Genomic DNA, 16,825 nt, shown 5'->3' on the forward strand with positions numbered 1-16,825 from the left:
GAAAAGCAAAAGGATAAGGTAGTAGGAAGTTATCAGAGAAGAGAAATCATAACAGGAAAGGTACAGTACAGTGCTGTAATATCATGTGGGCACATATTATAACAAACCAACTTCATGATAATTCTAATGGGATTGCCAAAACTAGCCCATGCCCCTGGATACAGCAAGGCTTAGTTCCATCTGTGACTCATTTTGATCACAAAACACACCTCTGGTAATACACTACTGTACTCAAGAAGTATTGCTCTTTTGTGCTCCATGCCAAGCCTCAAGATGATGTGATAACTGTTAAGGACACCTCAGTCCCAACCAGCGATAGGCTTCCACCAAGGTAATCTATTCATGGACCTAACACATCAACTTATTCCTCTTTACATGTCGATATCTTGTGTAATTATAGTTCTTTCCTCCACCATCTTATGCTCCTCAACTTGCTTGTGTCCAATTTTGACACCACTCAGCACCTACAGAATCTGGTATTTGGGTGCAGTCTTTGTTTTGAACTTCATAATCTGTTTCTATTTATTTTAAGTTTTATTCTCATCTTAGAATATTTTTTTATGTTCATATAACAATTTATTTAGCACTTTTGGCTTTTCAGCTATTATCTCTGATCACTATGAGCAAGCCCTTTTGTGCATTGCATCACAAAGTGGTGCTCGAAATGGCTTTTCTCAGTTATACAGAGAAGTTTTAGTATAACTGAAGAAGGAAGTACAGGAAGTACTGTACTTCCAAATATTTGGATAGAGTTAAAGAATAATACACACATTAAGTTTTAATGACTTAATATATCACAAGCAGTATCCAGTTGCTAATATATACACTGTATGTAATCAGTTGCTAATATATACACTGTATGTAATCAGTTTACATAAATAGACACTGATATTTACTATTTATTAAATATCACTATTCATAGTAATAAATAAGTGTACACACTTTCCCTGAGTCTCCGTAGGACAGAGAGATCACCAAGTCATACAGATCAGTTTACCTTAACTATATCAATGATATATACAGTACCTCACAGCAGTCTGAAGAGGGCTAATTGTCACTCGATCTATCCCACTAGACAACCCCTTCTTGGGTTCTCTGCTCTTGAAACATTTACAGGTGAACTTGGCACTGGCACATAGCACACTCAACCCTTTGCGAGTGCAACTCTAAAAATATTGGAACAAAATAAACTAAGTTTATTCTTTCCAAATGAGTTTAAATAATCTAAACAAAATTCCATATTATGGGATCAGTAAATCTGTAATTTATTCCATAAATTAGATTTATTTGCATATACAGAATTTCAAATTAATTATGATATTGATGTTAACTGACCAAAGTTAGATAAAGAGTTAGCTCTTATTTTTATATTTTTCTTTTATTGTAGAATTTGAAAGAAAGCAATATAGGTGAAGAAAAATACAAAAAATGGTTTCAAACTTAATATTTGTAATATAGTATGGATAGTAGTATATATTTTTTGACTGACTGGTGCCACATGCTTTAAAAAATTTCTAATTACCGAAGTAGTTATGAATAGGATTAATAACTTTATCGCCAGAGAAATGTCAAATCTTGGTAATTATAGAAATTTATAAGAATACAGTTCAGGTATTGTGAAAAAGGTAGATCAGCATGAGCTGGTTATATTCCTTGATATGAAGTTTATTCATAAATATCTTATTGACTTTAGCAACATGGAAAAAATATCTATATACTACAGGGGCGCATCCGATCCCACGATCGTCGTCGCCCCTAAATCAACACAACAACAACATATATACTACAGGCTAAATTAAAATAATATCACTGATAGACCTCTACTCTTAGCCTACACCTTACACCTGTGAAGCACCAATTCACAGCATAGAGAACACATGTTCTTCCAAAAGATGAAACAATGGCAGCTAAATTCCTCTTTCCCCAATTTCTACTGTCCTAGTAGCAAAAGCTACTTCTTAAACTACAATAAAAATATCCAGAAACCAAAAAAATGCTTCCTACAATATAAAATGAAGACAGTCCTAGCCACTAAGAGATATTAACCTAACTAACAAGCATAACTCCCCCCCCTTTGAAGGTTTGCTTCACTTCTTGATGAACTCTTCTAGTTAATATTGCCCAGTAGATTGTTATCAACTTTCTTCACCAATTTTCTTTTGAATTTACAGAGTATCTGAACAGAGGTGCTTTGGGTTGCTAGCACTGAATGAAAGTAAAAGCCCAATATCACCATCAGTGTTGATATTGAGCCACATTCCTGGGTGGGACAATGACTGTAGGGCTCTGAAGATCCTTTGATGATGGGGTGTGTACATATAAGGCCATAGAAAACTTGATGGAAGTATAGTAGTACTAGTGATGGTATGCTCTCGTGTGTTGGGCAGGGTACAGTGTTGAGCTGGCAAAAGAGGGCAGTGACAATTCTCAGTACCCATAGCAGAAAAGGCATCAGTCAGTGGTCCCTGGTTGGTGATGATGTGGAAGTAAAGTTTCTCATGGAAGAGCTGAATGGTGGCGTAGATAGCTAGTAGTTCTCTGTTGAACATATTGTATTTTGTCGAGCCTGATCGCCACACCAGTGGTGGTAAAAGTGTTCTTAATTGAGTTGTGGGTTCAGTGCTGTTGCTGATTGGTTTCTGCAGAATGTCAGGCTCGTACCTGACATCAAGGAGTCTGGGACATGAATGTACATCAACCAGATTGGATGCCATGATGCTCTGTGGATGTGATCTGCGGCCCCTCACTGTTCCTTCTGGTTTCTTGTACATGTTTGGAGCAAGGAGAAGCAATGTAACTTGTGGTGCCATGTTGACCAGACCACACACTAGAATGGTCCAGGACGAAACGAAACGTCGTCGTTCCTTCACCTTCTAGTGTGTGGTCTGGTCAACATACTTTAGCCACGTCATTGTGACTCATCACCTGCTTGTGGTGCCATGTATTTATGAATATTACCCGCATAAGATTTTTATCACAATCTAATCACTGACCACAGGAACAGATGTCATATGAAGGAGCCTGGATGAAGTTTGATCCCTGAGGTCACAATGAAAGGCCCAGGACACCCTATGATATGAGAGAAAAATTCACAGGGTGGCAAATTGTCCTTGGTCTGATGAATTCCTCAAACACAGACCTAATGTCTTGAAAGATCTTGTACTGCATCATTTTGTTAGTTTATAGGATTGAAACAGGGACATCTGCCTATGCAAACCACACCTCTAGTCATTCGTTATGGTATGTCGGCAACTGGAATAAACAGAACCTCAACTATGGAAACACACCTGGATTGTTCACTGGGATGTCAGTAGCCTGATAGTTTACTGCATGTAACCAGCATATAACAAACTTATTTGGTGAAGACTGGGTGTGAAATTAACTTCCAAGTCACTAATTTAGTGATTCACAAGATAAAGTACTAATAAAGCATAATTTAATAACACCAGGTATAGTGTTGATACAGTACAAAGTACTGTAGATACTGTAATCAACAACTGATGCCAGCAATTAAAAACTGCTAGCCAAAGCAGTTAAAGATAATCAAAGTAACAGGTGTCCCATTGAGATATGAGGTGTTTGCCAGCAGGGGTATTGAAAGTGGAGCCAGTGGAAGAGTGAATGCTGTGATCCAGTCCCTTCCCTGTACATAGTTGTTGCATGAGCACATTCCACTACACATGATGTAAATGTATGACACCAGATTCTGTGTGATTAGCCAGCCATAAGACCATAAAATGCTTCATGAAGTATGGATTTGTAGATAAAATTTCATGGCATGATAGTTGCTACAAAGTCTTTATGAGATAAAGATTGAACTTATTTTCCTTCTATTCATGATTCAACACTGAAGTCTGTGATGCTAACAGCAAGTAGTTGCTGAATGTCTAGACAATTGTTTATTCTTGCCTGAGAGGCTGGCAATCCATGTTGTGTGGTGTTCTATGTTTGGGTTCACTCCAGAAGGAGCTGTCTCACCTCTGGTCATAGCTGTTGCCATTGCTGCGTATGGGAGGCCACGTGTTGCTACCACTGTTCCAGCCAGTGCCGTAACGTTCATGACTAAAGTAGACATAATGCGGCCTGTCATTGTGCCGCCTTATCTGAGTCTCTCCTGTAACTTGATCAACACCCTGAAGGAAACCTTGATTTGCACCTTGATCTAAATCTTGAATATTAAATTGACCAACACCTTGACTATTAAACTGGCTAAAACCCTGATCATTTAGCTGGCCAATCCCTTCATCATTTAGCTGGCCAATACCTCCATCATTTAGCTGGCCAGTATCATCTTCATTCACCTGGCCAATACCTGAGTCATTTAACTGGTCTAAACCTTGATCACCATCATTAACCAAATCTTGATCATTATTTTCACCTAAATCTTGACCATCAGCAGAGTTTAGGCCTTCATCAGTGCCATCACCTGAACTTTGTTCATCAGCATAATCTGGACCACCACCATAGTCGGCATCATAGTCGGGTGGTGGGTTGAAGCCATACAAGAGGAACTCTTCGAATGTGGGAAAGCCAGGGACATAAGCCGTCACTGGAAGAGAGAGAGAGGGGGTCATAAACAGAAATGGTGAAATCAGGTGCTTTGAGCTTAAATGCTAAGTACTGTGAACCACTATTTTAAATGCAGTGGTAGATAGCATGTTCAAGAGTTGCATGCTAATTCACCTTTTAAGTGCTTACAATCTGGTGCTAGGTGTACAATGACTATCATAAAATTCGAAAAATTATGATAATTACTGAAGTCTGATGTTTAATACTGGAATTTTATAATTCTAATGTCTTATGCTAAATGCTATCTATGATAGGATAAAGCCCCTACCAAGAGAAAAATGCCATAATGGAGGCTTATTTTTTCTTTCATGAATCAACTCGTTGACCACATATTGTGAACAAACTAGGTTTTGATGCTAAACTGGCTGAGGATAGAGCGCACTGGTGAAGTAATTCTCAAAAGAAGACACCAAACAGATTACCGGTGTAGTTGTACTGTATTACAGAACCTATTGTAAACTAAATATCAGAGGGACTCCACTTCCACACTACTGACTACCTGCCCTCAGTGGGGACTCAAACTTAAGAGCTACTGGATTACCTGGCTGATACAATGGATACGCCACTACTCTGCCCAACAACTTCATCCATCCACCCCGCTTCATCCTACCTCACCCAACTACTCCAAATTATATTTTATTAAGTGTTGTAGTCTAGTACTAAATCCTGTCGTTATATATAATAGTAAATGCAGTGGTATGAAGGAAAACAAATTTGTATGGTAATATATTATGGGGTTTTGTGCTAAATATTGTGGTTAAGTGGACAATGTGTGGATTTCTGCTTAATTATGTTGTCCTGTGCCAAATGTTGTAGTCTGGTGTATAGTGGTGTGGTGCCTTGATGTTGTAACCTGGTGTATAGTGCCTTGGCATTGTAACCTGGTGTATAGTGTTGTGGTGCCTTGACATTGTAATCTAGTGTATAGTGTTGTGGTATGGTGCCTTGACATTGTAACCGTGTTGTGGTATGGTGCCTTGACATTGTAGCCTGGTGTATACTACAGAACCTATTGTAAACTAAATGTCAGAGGGATCCCACCTCCACTAACTGCCTGCTCTCAGTGGGGTTCTCCTCCTCTGGACTAAATGTTGTGGTGTGATGTTAAATGTTCTTGTCTGGAGTTAAATTATATTGTATGGTCCTACATATTTTAGCCTGGTTTTCAATATCAGTGTTGTGCTAAGTGTTATAGTCTGTTGGGAATTGGTGTAGCCTATTATAGCTGCATCCAAAAGTTCGGTTTACCAAACCACCAACTACGAGGCCTGTTCATATATAAGGGCCATGGGGTAACCAATGCAAGGTAAACAAAAGGTAATTGCACAGTTGTGTAAAATAGTAGTATAAAAAGTAATAATTAAAAAGATAATATTAAACATATGCAATACATTGGTAATACAGTTTGGGAAATTTGTTGCAAGTTGTGTTTGGTCAGTTCTCGCAGGTGAACATGTCTAATAAAAACTAATGGATAATCCGTATGTTGCTCTACAAAGCTTGGAAAAAAACTATCTGGAATTATAGGCATTGTTGAAGACGGTTAAAATGCAAGTGCAGTTTTCTGAGAAGAAATTTTATAAACACTTTCAGAAAGAGAAAGCAATTGAGAGGTGTACTATCACCAGCAAGAAGGTGAAGATTAAAACGAAGAAAAAGAATGAGATACGTGCCAGAGTTGAGAGCGAGAACCCCATTCCTGCCCTACTGGAAGAAGGAAATCTTGAGGACTATGGTAAGATGGCCACTTATAAATGTATATATATTTTTTTTTATTCTCTGGCAAGTAATATGGATTAGACTTTTTATAGTAAGTACTGTATAGGTAAATAAACGATGTATTTTTGTTTTATGGCTGGGATGGGTAATGTTCCCAGCAAGTTTGATAACAGGTTGGTTCCCATTGCTAGTCATGATGTTATCTGCATAGACATAAAGAGGCAATGATGTTAGGCAACAAAGAAACATGGTATTTCCTGCCAGACATTGGGATTCAGTAAATACAATTGGTACCATGGGAGGGATATCCACCTAGAACAGGAGTTTGCAAATGATTAACTGTCCAAGGAATTAACTGTTTGTGTTTCCAAGGCCACTACCCTGGAAACACAAACCGAAACTGTCTATTTTTTGCTTGTTACAACTTGTAATAAACTTGTTACATCTTGGCTTAACGTGTTTATGACATATTAGAACGTTGTTACAACTTGCTATATTGGTTGTTTTAACTGGTTAGGAAGCGTTAAAACTTGTTTGAACGTTGTACCAATGTCGTAGTTTCAGTGTGTGTTTAGCGGGTAGTATCAACCGTTGTCTGTACAAATATTGCGGTTACTGAAATAAAAGTCATAAATATCTGGGACAAATTATAACAGTACAGTATGTTATATAACATACACACTATAACAGTATGTTTTGGGGGTGCAACTGGGACAGATATCAGTCTTAGCCATAAGATGAGGCCATTTAATTTATATAATTTGCATTCATTCTTGTAAGTTTTGTCTTAAGAGCTTCAACACTCGTTTATATCAGATTTGTTAATAACTTTCACCCATTATATAATTTAATCATATCTACCCTTGTTCTATGTTTCTCAAGAAAATACAACTTCAGTACTTTTAATTAGTTAAATAAGATTCCTAATGCTAGGGATTGACTTCGTCATTCCACATTGTATGTTTTAAAGAAAAATTTCCATTCTGCTGTATGGTGAACACAAGTGTACAGCATAATGCAGGTGTTGGTGAGAGGTAAATGTTTTGGATTCCATTAATATTCCTATTGCTAAGAGTTTTAAATAGTTTCCCATTGTTTGGGATAGGAAGCCTGTGGAAGTGACCTTCCACAGGATGCAGCCCACAACAGTCGCCTAACTCCCAGGTGCCTAATTTATTGTTAGGTAAAGAGAGGCATTAGGTGACAGGAAATGTGGCCAAACATGTGTGTGTGAACTGAACCCAGAACCTTTCAGCTGTAAACTATACTATCCACTGCATTACAGGACTCTATCTTTTTGGCCTTATTGAATGTATTATCATAATCACTGTTTTGGTTTTTAGTCTTTACTGATTATTTGCCCTAGATCAATTTATAAATAGCACATCATTTAGTTGATAGTGCCTCTTCTCTTCCTAAATTTTAAGATCTACATTTGTTTACATTGAATTATACTATGTAAAATACATTTTTGGGATATAGGTTTTTTGGTTTATAAAACATGTTGCCAGATAACATTTAGATATGGCGTCGCTGGAGTGTTTACAATGAGTGTTAGACAAATATATGACTGGCTCTGACTGGGCATAGATAGCAACTGCCTCACTGGGTCAGTAGGCCTTCTGCAGTTATATAGATTCTTATGTCAATAAATATATGAACCACCACAGAGATAACATTAAAAATATTTACAAAGTGCATTAAGGCTAATATGACAGATCAGAACTTTAAAGGCCTAATAATAATTAGCTCTCATACTTACAGAAAAGTGAATTAGCACCTATGAAGATTAATGCGTTGAGAATAAATTTCACAGGATCGTATATTGAAACAGTAAACATTCCAGGTATATTAACAATTCCCATAGCATCCATCCATACATTGTAATTTTCTTTGCTTGGTAACATCTGTTCATTGAAGAAAGAATAACTGTATAAATGTTCTAAAACTTTCTCCAGCCAATCCACTATTGAAGCAGATGACTTAGCATCTTTGATGATATGCTTAATCATTAGCAAGAACTGGCCAATGGGGTCAAAAGTAACGCCTGTGGAAGTCTGCTGAAAAGTTTCACCTTTTATCAGGAAGTTGTATGTGCTGTTATCTTTTGGAGTGACTTGAAAATAATTAAATACATTTCCTATGAATATCTTCCATGTGAAATAACGGATATCCTGTAACACTGTTTCTAAGTCTTGGCCATAAATCTTTTTCATAAGTTTTAAAGGTAGAAACTGAAGTATATTTATTATCCATTCAGACCATGATTCATCTACCATATCCATCTCTGATGCACTGTCCTTATCTACCACCATCACAATAAAATGAAAAATACTGTTGAGAGCATTAAATATATTGAATATGATGCTCTCAAATTTTGTAGAACCATATGATGATGACTCTAATCTTGGTTTCAGAAGATCCATATCAAGAGAATGGATAATTTTCTCATGGTTTGTTGGTATATCAAGGGTGGCTTGTGAATTGGACACAGGTTCCTGTTGGTCATCAGAGGGCAATGGCAAGCTAAGACCACAGAAGGCGATTATTACTACTACTAAGTAGCAGTTCACCACAGCCATCGTAACATCTGAAAAAGTAAAATAAAGATAGTTACAAATGATAATAAACCTAAACTCACAAGTTAACAGTCATAATGGCAAGTAAAAACATGCATTTTTAAGAATGATGCAGGACGTGAACATAAGAATAAAGAAAATTGTAAGACAGCTGCTATTTTTAACCAATACCTATCTGTATATTTGTAAAACCTAAGCTTGAAACAGTGAGGGAATCACACATGTAAATATTAACTAACAATGTATTTACAAAATCTATAACCCTACAACTACCATATAGTTGAAGGTAAATATATACACAAATAGATGAAATTGCTAATATGTGTAGAACTTCAAGAGTAGCAGAAAAAACAACTGCAATAGCAGAAATAAAATCAGATAATAAATCAGAATGGGGAAGAGTGAGTAGGAGAGGATGTAGACCTGAACTATAATTGGCAAGAATAATTACTAGCCATAGCAACAGCCAGAGACATGAAGATACTGTATATGGTAGCAGTTATTTACAACCCTGCAAAACACACTATGACCTAGGAAGCTATGTGACAAAAGCAGCAAGACCTTAATAGAAAAAAACATCAAATGTGGCAAGAGGATCAAGGGCCATGATTCAGATACAAATTTTAATCACATGTAAATATACTGCATGACCCACATTAGGCAACTTAACAGATATCCGACAAGTGGAAGGAGAGAGGACCCAGTCACCAGTAACAGTCTTAGAGTTTCCCTAAAATGAGGTTGATGTTGAGTAGAATATGAGATGTCCTGAGGAGCTGGCAATCACTGCATTAGTGTTCCGAGGAGCTGGCAATTACTACATTAGTGACCCGAGGAGCTGGCAATCACTGCATTAGCGTCCCAAGGAGCTGGCAATCACTGCATTGGTGTCCTGAGGAGCTGGCAATCATTGCATTAGTGTCCCGAGGAACTGGCAATCACTGCATTAGTGCCTTGAGGAGCTGACAATCACTGCATTAGTGCCTTGAGCTGGCAATCACTGCATTGGTGTCCTGAGGAGCTGGCAATCACTGCATTAGTGACTTGAGATGGCAATCACTGCATTAGTGACCCGAGGAGCTGGCAATCAATGCATTAGTGTCCTGAGGAGCTGGCAATCACTGCATTAGTGTCCTGAGGAGCTGGCAATTAATGTATTAGTGTCCTGAGGAGCTGGCAATCAATGCATTAGTGTCCTGAGGAGCTGGCAATCAATGCATTAGTGTCCTGAGGAGCTGGCAATCACTGCATTAGTGTCCTGAGGAGCTGGCAATCACTGCATTAGTGTCCTGAGGAGCTGGCAATCACTGCATTAGTGTCCTGAGGAGCTGGCAATCACTGCATTAGTGTCCTGAGGAGCTGGCAATTAATGCATTAGTGTCCTGAGGAGCTGGCAATCAATGCATTAGTGTCCTGAGGAGCTGGCAATCACTGCATTAGTGACCTGAGGAGATGGCAATTAATGCATTAGTGTCCTGAGGAGCTGGCAATCAATGCATTAGTGTCCTGAGGAGCTGGCAATTAATGCATTAGTGTCCTGAGGAGCTGGCAATCAATGCATTAGTGTCCTGAGGAGCTGGCAATCAATGCATTAGTGTCCTGAGGAGCTGGCAATCACTGCATTAGTGTCCTGAGGAGCTGGCAATCACTGCATTAGTGACCTGAAAAGATGGCAATCACTGCATTAGTGTCCTGAGGAGCTGGCAATCACTGCATTAGTGCCTTGAGCTGGCAATCAATGCATTAGTGTCCTGAGGAGCTGGCAATCAATGCATTAGTGTCCTGAGGAGCTGGCAATCACTGCATTAGTGACCTGAAAAGATGGCAATCACTGCATTAGTGACCTGAAAAGATGGCAATCAATGCATTAGTGTCCTGAGGAGCTGGCAATCACTGCATTAGTGTCCTGAGGAGCTGGCAATCACTGCATTAGTGTCCTGAGCTGGCAATTAATGCATTAGTGTCCTGAGGAGCTGGCAATCAATGCATTAGTGTCCTGAGGAGCTGGCAATCAATGCATTAGTGTCCTGAGGAGCTGGCAATCAATGCATTAGTGTCCTGAGGAGCTTACAATCACTGCATTATTGTCCTGAGGCGCTGGCAATCACTGCATTAGTGTGTTAAAGTACATAGTGGGAGGGGAGGGGGATGGACAGAGTGTTTTCACACCAAGAAAACGTGGAGTTGAATGCCAAGTAAATTCAGGTAAAGCCTTGGTGTTTTCCCACAGCCATCTCACAAAGATGGCTTCCCAAAACTGAGTCACTTCAACCATAGGAGTCCTGTAAGGCCTATTGGTGACCAGAACCAGAACCTGGCCTGCTCATAGAGGCACAGGGAGCAGGGAATTGTTACAATCACCCTTCCTTAAGAAAACATAAAAAAATAAGCAAAGCAATCCAGACAAATACACAACCCGATTACATCCAGCCGTCGACCCCTCAGACGCATTCATAAATTTTTACATGCTGTTCATTCAAAACGGGAATTTTCCAAATTGAAATTAATTTTATAATATATTAGCATATTGTGCATATATAGGCTTAGGTTAGGTTAGGTGTTTAGGTTCTGTTGGCGATTATATGTATTTGTAGTACGTGGGTGAAGCATTTATAGCGTTGTGGTTCGAACAAAATTCGTCAGTGAAACACTTGTTCCGGAAGTGTTCGAACGTCAGCAGTTGTGAGTCGTGTGTAAACCGCTTTTCATTCATAAACAGGGGGTTTGGCGGGTGCATGGAATCACTTTTGGATCTTTGTTTGGAGGACGGGCTGATATTTGTAGTACATGGATGAAGCATTTATAGCGTTGTGGTTCAAACAAAATTCGTCAGTGAAGCACTTGTTAGAGTGCTTCACTGACGACAACAGTTGTGAGTCGTGTGTAACCCGTTTTTCATTCATAAACGGGGTTTGGCGGGTGCATGGAATCACTTTTGGCTCTTTGTTTGGAGGACGGGCTGCAAATACAAGGTTCACAGAGAATAAAGACCGAAACAGTCAAACAACTCTGCAAACAATTTATTCAAACCCAATGATTCACTCAAATCTAGCTCGAACCCCCTTGTGTGAATGGCTCCCAACAGGTGGCATGGGCAAACATGGACCCTCCTAGGTCCATGTTTGCCCATGCCACCTGTTGGCTTCCTCCTCATGACTTGTTGGCTTCCCCGGGCCCCATAGGTCGGCCATTGTAACCCCAAAGCAGAGCCATGTTCCATGTCAAATCCATGAGACAGGAAGCATTGTCCTACAGAGAAGGATTGGAGCAAGGCAGACCAGCCCCCCCCCTCCTTCTCTTTGTGAAGTAGAAAGCTCCAAATCCCCAGATGTGAATGGGGTAACCCCAAAGGTAGCTCAGTTACATCCAAAGCTAAACCCCTGGCCAAACTTCAAAACCCTCAGATGCTTCAGAGGATGAAGACCAGTGTTGGGTGAACCATAACAGCAGGGGGAAAGGAGGGGCAAGTGTAGAATCCTCCAAACAAAAGCCCAAAAGTGATTCCATGCACCCGCCAAACCCTTCCCCCCCCCCTGTTTATGAATGAAAAACGGTTTACACATGACTCACAACTGATGATGTTCGAACACTTCCGGAACAAGTGCTTCACTGACGAATTTTGTTCGAACCACAACGCTGTAAATGCTTCACCCACGTACTACAAATACAAATAATCCCCAACAGAACCTAAACACCTAACCTAACCTATGCCTATATATGAACAATATACTAATATATTATAATATTAATTTATATTTGATAAAATTCCTGTTTTGAATGAACAGCAAGTTAAAATTGATGAATGCGTCTGTGGGGTTGACCGCTGGATGTAATGGACTTGAGTCGAAGACGGGTTGGTAGAACAGGTAGAATCTAACTTCGGGTTTCTAAACACCATAGGGGCCAACTCTGGAGTATCCATTTGCGCACCAAACCATCTACCAACAATGCAGGAAAACGAGCCCTCAAAATGGCAGCTTCCTGACAAGTTTCCTATCTTAAGGCAGGATCATATAACAGACCCAATGAGCACAAACACCGCAAGACTCAAAAGTTGGTAGTCACCGATCCAGCTGGCAGCATGGAGGAGACAGAATGACCGGTACGTAGTAAAGCTGACGAGCACCCTTCAAATTTGCAAGTAGTAAACGTGGGCTCGACAGATTGATGTATTATATGCCAAGCTGCAGACCTGTAGGGGTTACCAAAGAGGACCTCAATAAACTTATTTCAATTTCTAGTGCACCCCACAACAGAACAAACCTATCCTAACTGCAGAGGAGTCAAAGACTCGCAGTACCCAGGGGGACAAGGCTCTCTACACAGTACCATGGCTTCTCGGGGCAAATTTCCGAGCACACCAGAGAATTAAATGTTAGTGCTGGGGCAGTGCTAAACTAGCACTTGGGGAAGAGCTGCCTTAAACACTTGCAGCTCATAATGAATATAAAACCGTTGATCCAACAAGTTAGGCTTGCAGACGAAGAGTCACAATACCGTGGCTACTAACTAAACTAAACTGGACATAAAACTAACTATGGACTCATTCAAGATAATCTATACAGCCTATGATCGTATGTCTTGCTTTCCTAATTTCCCTAGAGGTCAGCTGTCCCTTCGATTGAATCTTTTTGGTGAATCAGATACCTTTGATATCACCCGCCTTATATCCTTCTGTTCTCGTATTGGCGACTTGAGTGATATTTAGCGACACGATGCTACATAGCCAGCTTATGTGAATCAACTCTAAAATACATAGCACCAGCATAAAATATATACATCCTCTTAAACACAGAACTAAGTTTGAAAACGTGAAGAGGTTTGTCACAAGACTAGTGGCCGAGTTAAGAAGTTAATCTCACAAGGGATGAGAAGGAACTACGTGAACAAGATCATTATGTACAAAAAAACACTGAGCTGGAATAGACAAGGTGGACAAGCAAGGACAGCCTCTTTCAGAGAGAAAACAGGACAATAAGACATACGTCGAAGCTGAATGTAAGGAAGTATCCTATATACGAGTGTTCAGGAAATGGAATGCACTGAAACCAGACGTTGTAAAAGCCACCTCCATCCACAACATAAAGGCCAGATTCGACAAAGAACTTGAATGCCAGTAATTTTTTTAACAAGGTTAGAGGTGGGGCATACAGAGCTTGTAGTCAGAGTTAAGTAAACCTACATTATCAGGACAAATGGGGGACCTTTAACAAGACACCGGCTTCCTGTCCTCATCGAGGCCACTAGTGTGTTATGGCCCTCAGGTAAATTCAAGTAAATTATTGCCAATCAACAGAGCATCCTCGATTGAAGCAGAAGTGACATCACAATGAAGATTGTCTCGGCAGGAGTGGACATAATACCTCGTGTTAACTGTAACACTGTGTACGCAGGAGAAACTTATAGAAACTTAGTGCTGAGGGTTTAAGAACATAAGTATGCACGCCGCATCAACAGCACTGAACATGCTTGTGTTGCACGTATCATGGTGCTCGTGGTCTTCACTGACGCTTAATTAACACACCATCACCAAGGAAAGCTACAGTTAGAAAGTGTGTAGACACTTCAGGTATCAAGCTCTACATCATGTGTAAATAACTGTCGTGCTTTTTCATTACCAATTGTTAAACTGTAGGAAAATTTAAAGAATTGATAAATGCTTCAGTTTGGACGGAGAAGTAGGCTATGCGGTTTAGTGTTGCCTATGTAAATGTTTAAATTTCACTAGATATGAGGTAAATAATGTGAGGATTAGTAAATATCTTTGTGATTGGGATCTGAGAGTAATAATAACAAGCATGACATCCAACGAGACATAACGTGACTGCTTCCATCTAGAGGGAATGTTTCTTACGAAGACGACAACTTTAAATTCCCCAAATTCTATTTCCTTGAGGTGTTGACTGGCGTGTACACATGGGTGACAGCCATAAACACAGGGGATATAAACACCATGTTAAAACTATAACAACAGCATAATTCGTAACAATGGATTAAAATTTAAATTTTTTTTAGAGGGAATAATGATAAACACCGCGTCTGATAGTCTCTAAAGAATGCAATATCACTTCCAAGTATTGTGACAGAAGGAAATATCTTCGTATGTTCTAAAATAAGGTAAACTGGTACACCAAGGTACACCAACGAAAATATATGATGGGCTGCCAGCTGCATAATACCAGGATAGGCAAAACAACTACTTACCTGCCCCTTAATTTATAAGTAAAATTGTTTTCAAGCACTCCACAACATCGGAAAGTTCAACAAACCACTGCTACGTTTCCATATAACTATCAAAGATAGTACAGTTTAAACACACTGCTACAGGAAGCACTCACTGCTTTACGGGCAGTGACCATGAAGTTAGCGACACTGAACGACGGGCGAGTACAAACTGAGCATCACTGCCCTAGTACAGCGCCCTCATGAGACACTAAGTGGCCCCGCCTGCCCGAGTCCCGACACACTGACCCACTACCTCAGTCCCCTTTCACTGAGGAACTCAAGACTGGCAGCCATTAGTAAGTCCCTTCGTCGACGATGTATATTCGTCCCATGTTAAAAGAAGCAATGAAGCCGCTGGCTCTGACATCTAGACCGCACACCTATAGTTAGTTGTTGCTGTTTAAGTAGAATACATGAAATTATATAAACTCTTCTTGAAATCTGATTAAACATACTGAATAAGTTATATTACAGGAACAAACTCACATTAAAGGTTCAAACGTCGGGTTGACAAATAGATTAATTGTCTCCCATGTGTCAATATCCCTTCTGCAGATTTTGGGTTGCTTGTATTTTTTTTACTTACAAACAGCTTTGACAGGGTGGTGGTCGGTTGTGACTGGTGGTCGGCTGGAACAGGGTGCTGATCAGGTGGGACAGGGTGCTGGTCGGCTGGGATAGAGCGCTGGTCGGCTGGGACAGGGCGCTGGTCGGCTGGGATAGGGCGCTGGTCGGCTTGGACAGGGCGCTGATCAGCTGGGACAAGGTGCTCGTCGGCTGGGACAGGGTGCTGGTCAGCTGGGAAAAGCTGCTGGTCAGCTGGGACAAGACGCTGGTCAGCTGGGACAAGACGCTGGTCAGCTGGGACAAGGTGCTGGTCAGCTGGGACAAGGTGCTGGTCGGCTGGGACAAGATGCTGGTCAGCTGGGACAGGGTGCTGGTCAGCTGGGACAGGGTGCTGGTCAGCTGGGCCAGGTTGCTGGTCAGCTGGGACAGGGTGCTGGTCAGCTGGGACAGGGTGCTGGTCAGCTGGGACAGGGTACTGGTCAGCTGGGACAGGGTGCTGGTCAGCTGGGACAAGATGCTGGTCAGCTGGGACAAGGTGCTGGTCAGCTGGGACAGGGTGCTTGGTTAGCTGTAAGCCGCGACAGTCAACATTTATACTTAAAGAGTTGATTAGCCGCGAGTCATCAGTTATACTTAGTATTGGTTAGCCACGAGATCCGATAGTTGGTTAGCCGCGAGAGTCAGCAGTTATACTCTGCGGTGAATCTCATCCTTGACCAAACTAGGATTAGACAATCCATTCAAATCCGCTCTGCGCGTTGCACCATCTATAAGTTTTCTATATACAAGCAACCTATTCTGGATCTAATGGTCTGTTGATATTTGAATTCCTTTGTAAATATTTGATTGTCTCGTCTGAATGCCTTTTCTATGGCATCTGAATACACAAGAACCACCTTCAATTACGTATATGGGTATGGATGTGGCCACTCAGAGTGTTGCTGTCGCAGGGAGCCTACTGTTGCGAAACGAGAATCCAGACTGAAACTTTCAACTGAATCTTCACTCTGATCTCCATTTCTTTTATGAAAACCTTGATGAAAATTTCCATTAGGAGTTTGAGTAAATGCTTGATGAGGATATTGGGCAAAACCTTGATCAACGTACCGATTAAAATATGGATCATAATTTTGAAGAAAACTTTCACTAGCATCCTGATCAAAATA

The 16,825-nt window shown here is 40.4% G+C and overlaps 1 protein-coding gene across 3 annotated transcripts in view; it reads right to left on the reverse strand.

Annotated features, from left to right (window-relative positions):
• Positions 1-1,427: 1,427 nt before the first annotated feature.
• LOC123755879 (uncharacterized) overlaps positions 1,428-16,825 on the reverse strand; it is a 26,286-nt gene continuing 10,888 nt past the window's right edge. The window contains exons 3-6 of one of the 3 annotated variants that reach the window (XR_011221984.1): positions 15,679-16,825; positions 8,051-8,878; positions 1,777-4,549; positions 1,428-1,710 (exon numbers count right to left, since the gene is read on the reverse strand). The exon at positions 15,679-16,825 is cut by the window's right edge and continues 521 nt beyond it. Coding sequence is in view for 2 of the 3 variants with exons in the window: in XM_045738802.2 (XP_045594758.2) it covers positions 3,975-4,549; positions 8,051-8,870 (1,395 nt within the window). In the remaining variant the exon portion in view is untranslated. Of the gene's footprint in view, positions 4,550-8,050; positions 8,879-15,678 lie in introns of those variants that run through there. The other 2 variants (XM_045738802.2, XM_069300128.1) reach the window with 2 other exon arrangements.

Source organism: Procambarus clarkii, chromosome 43, assembly GCF_040958095.1.
Source record: "Procambarus clarkii isolate CNS0578487 chromosome 43, FALCON_Pclarkii_2.0, whole genome shotgun sequence".
Lineage (NCBI taxonomy): Eukaryota > Metazoa > Arthropoda > Malacostraca > Decapoda > Cambaridae > Procambarus > Procambarus clarkii.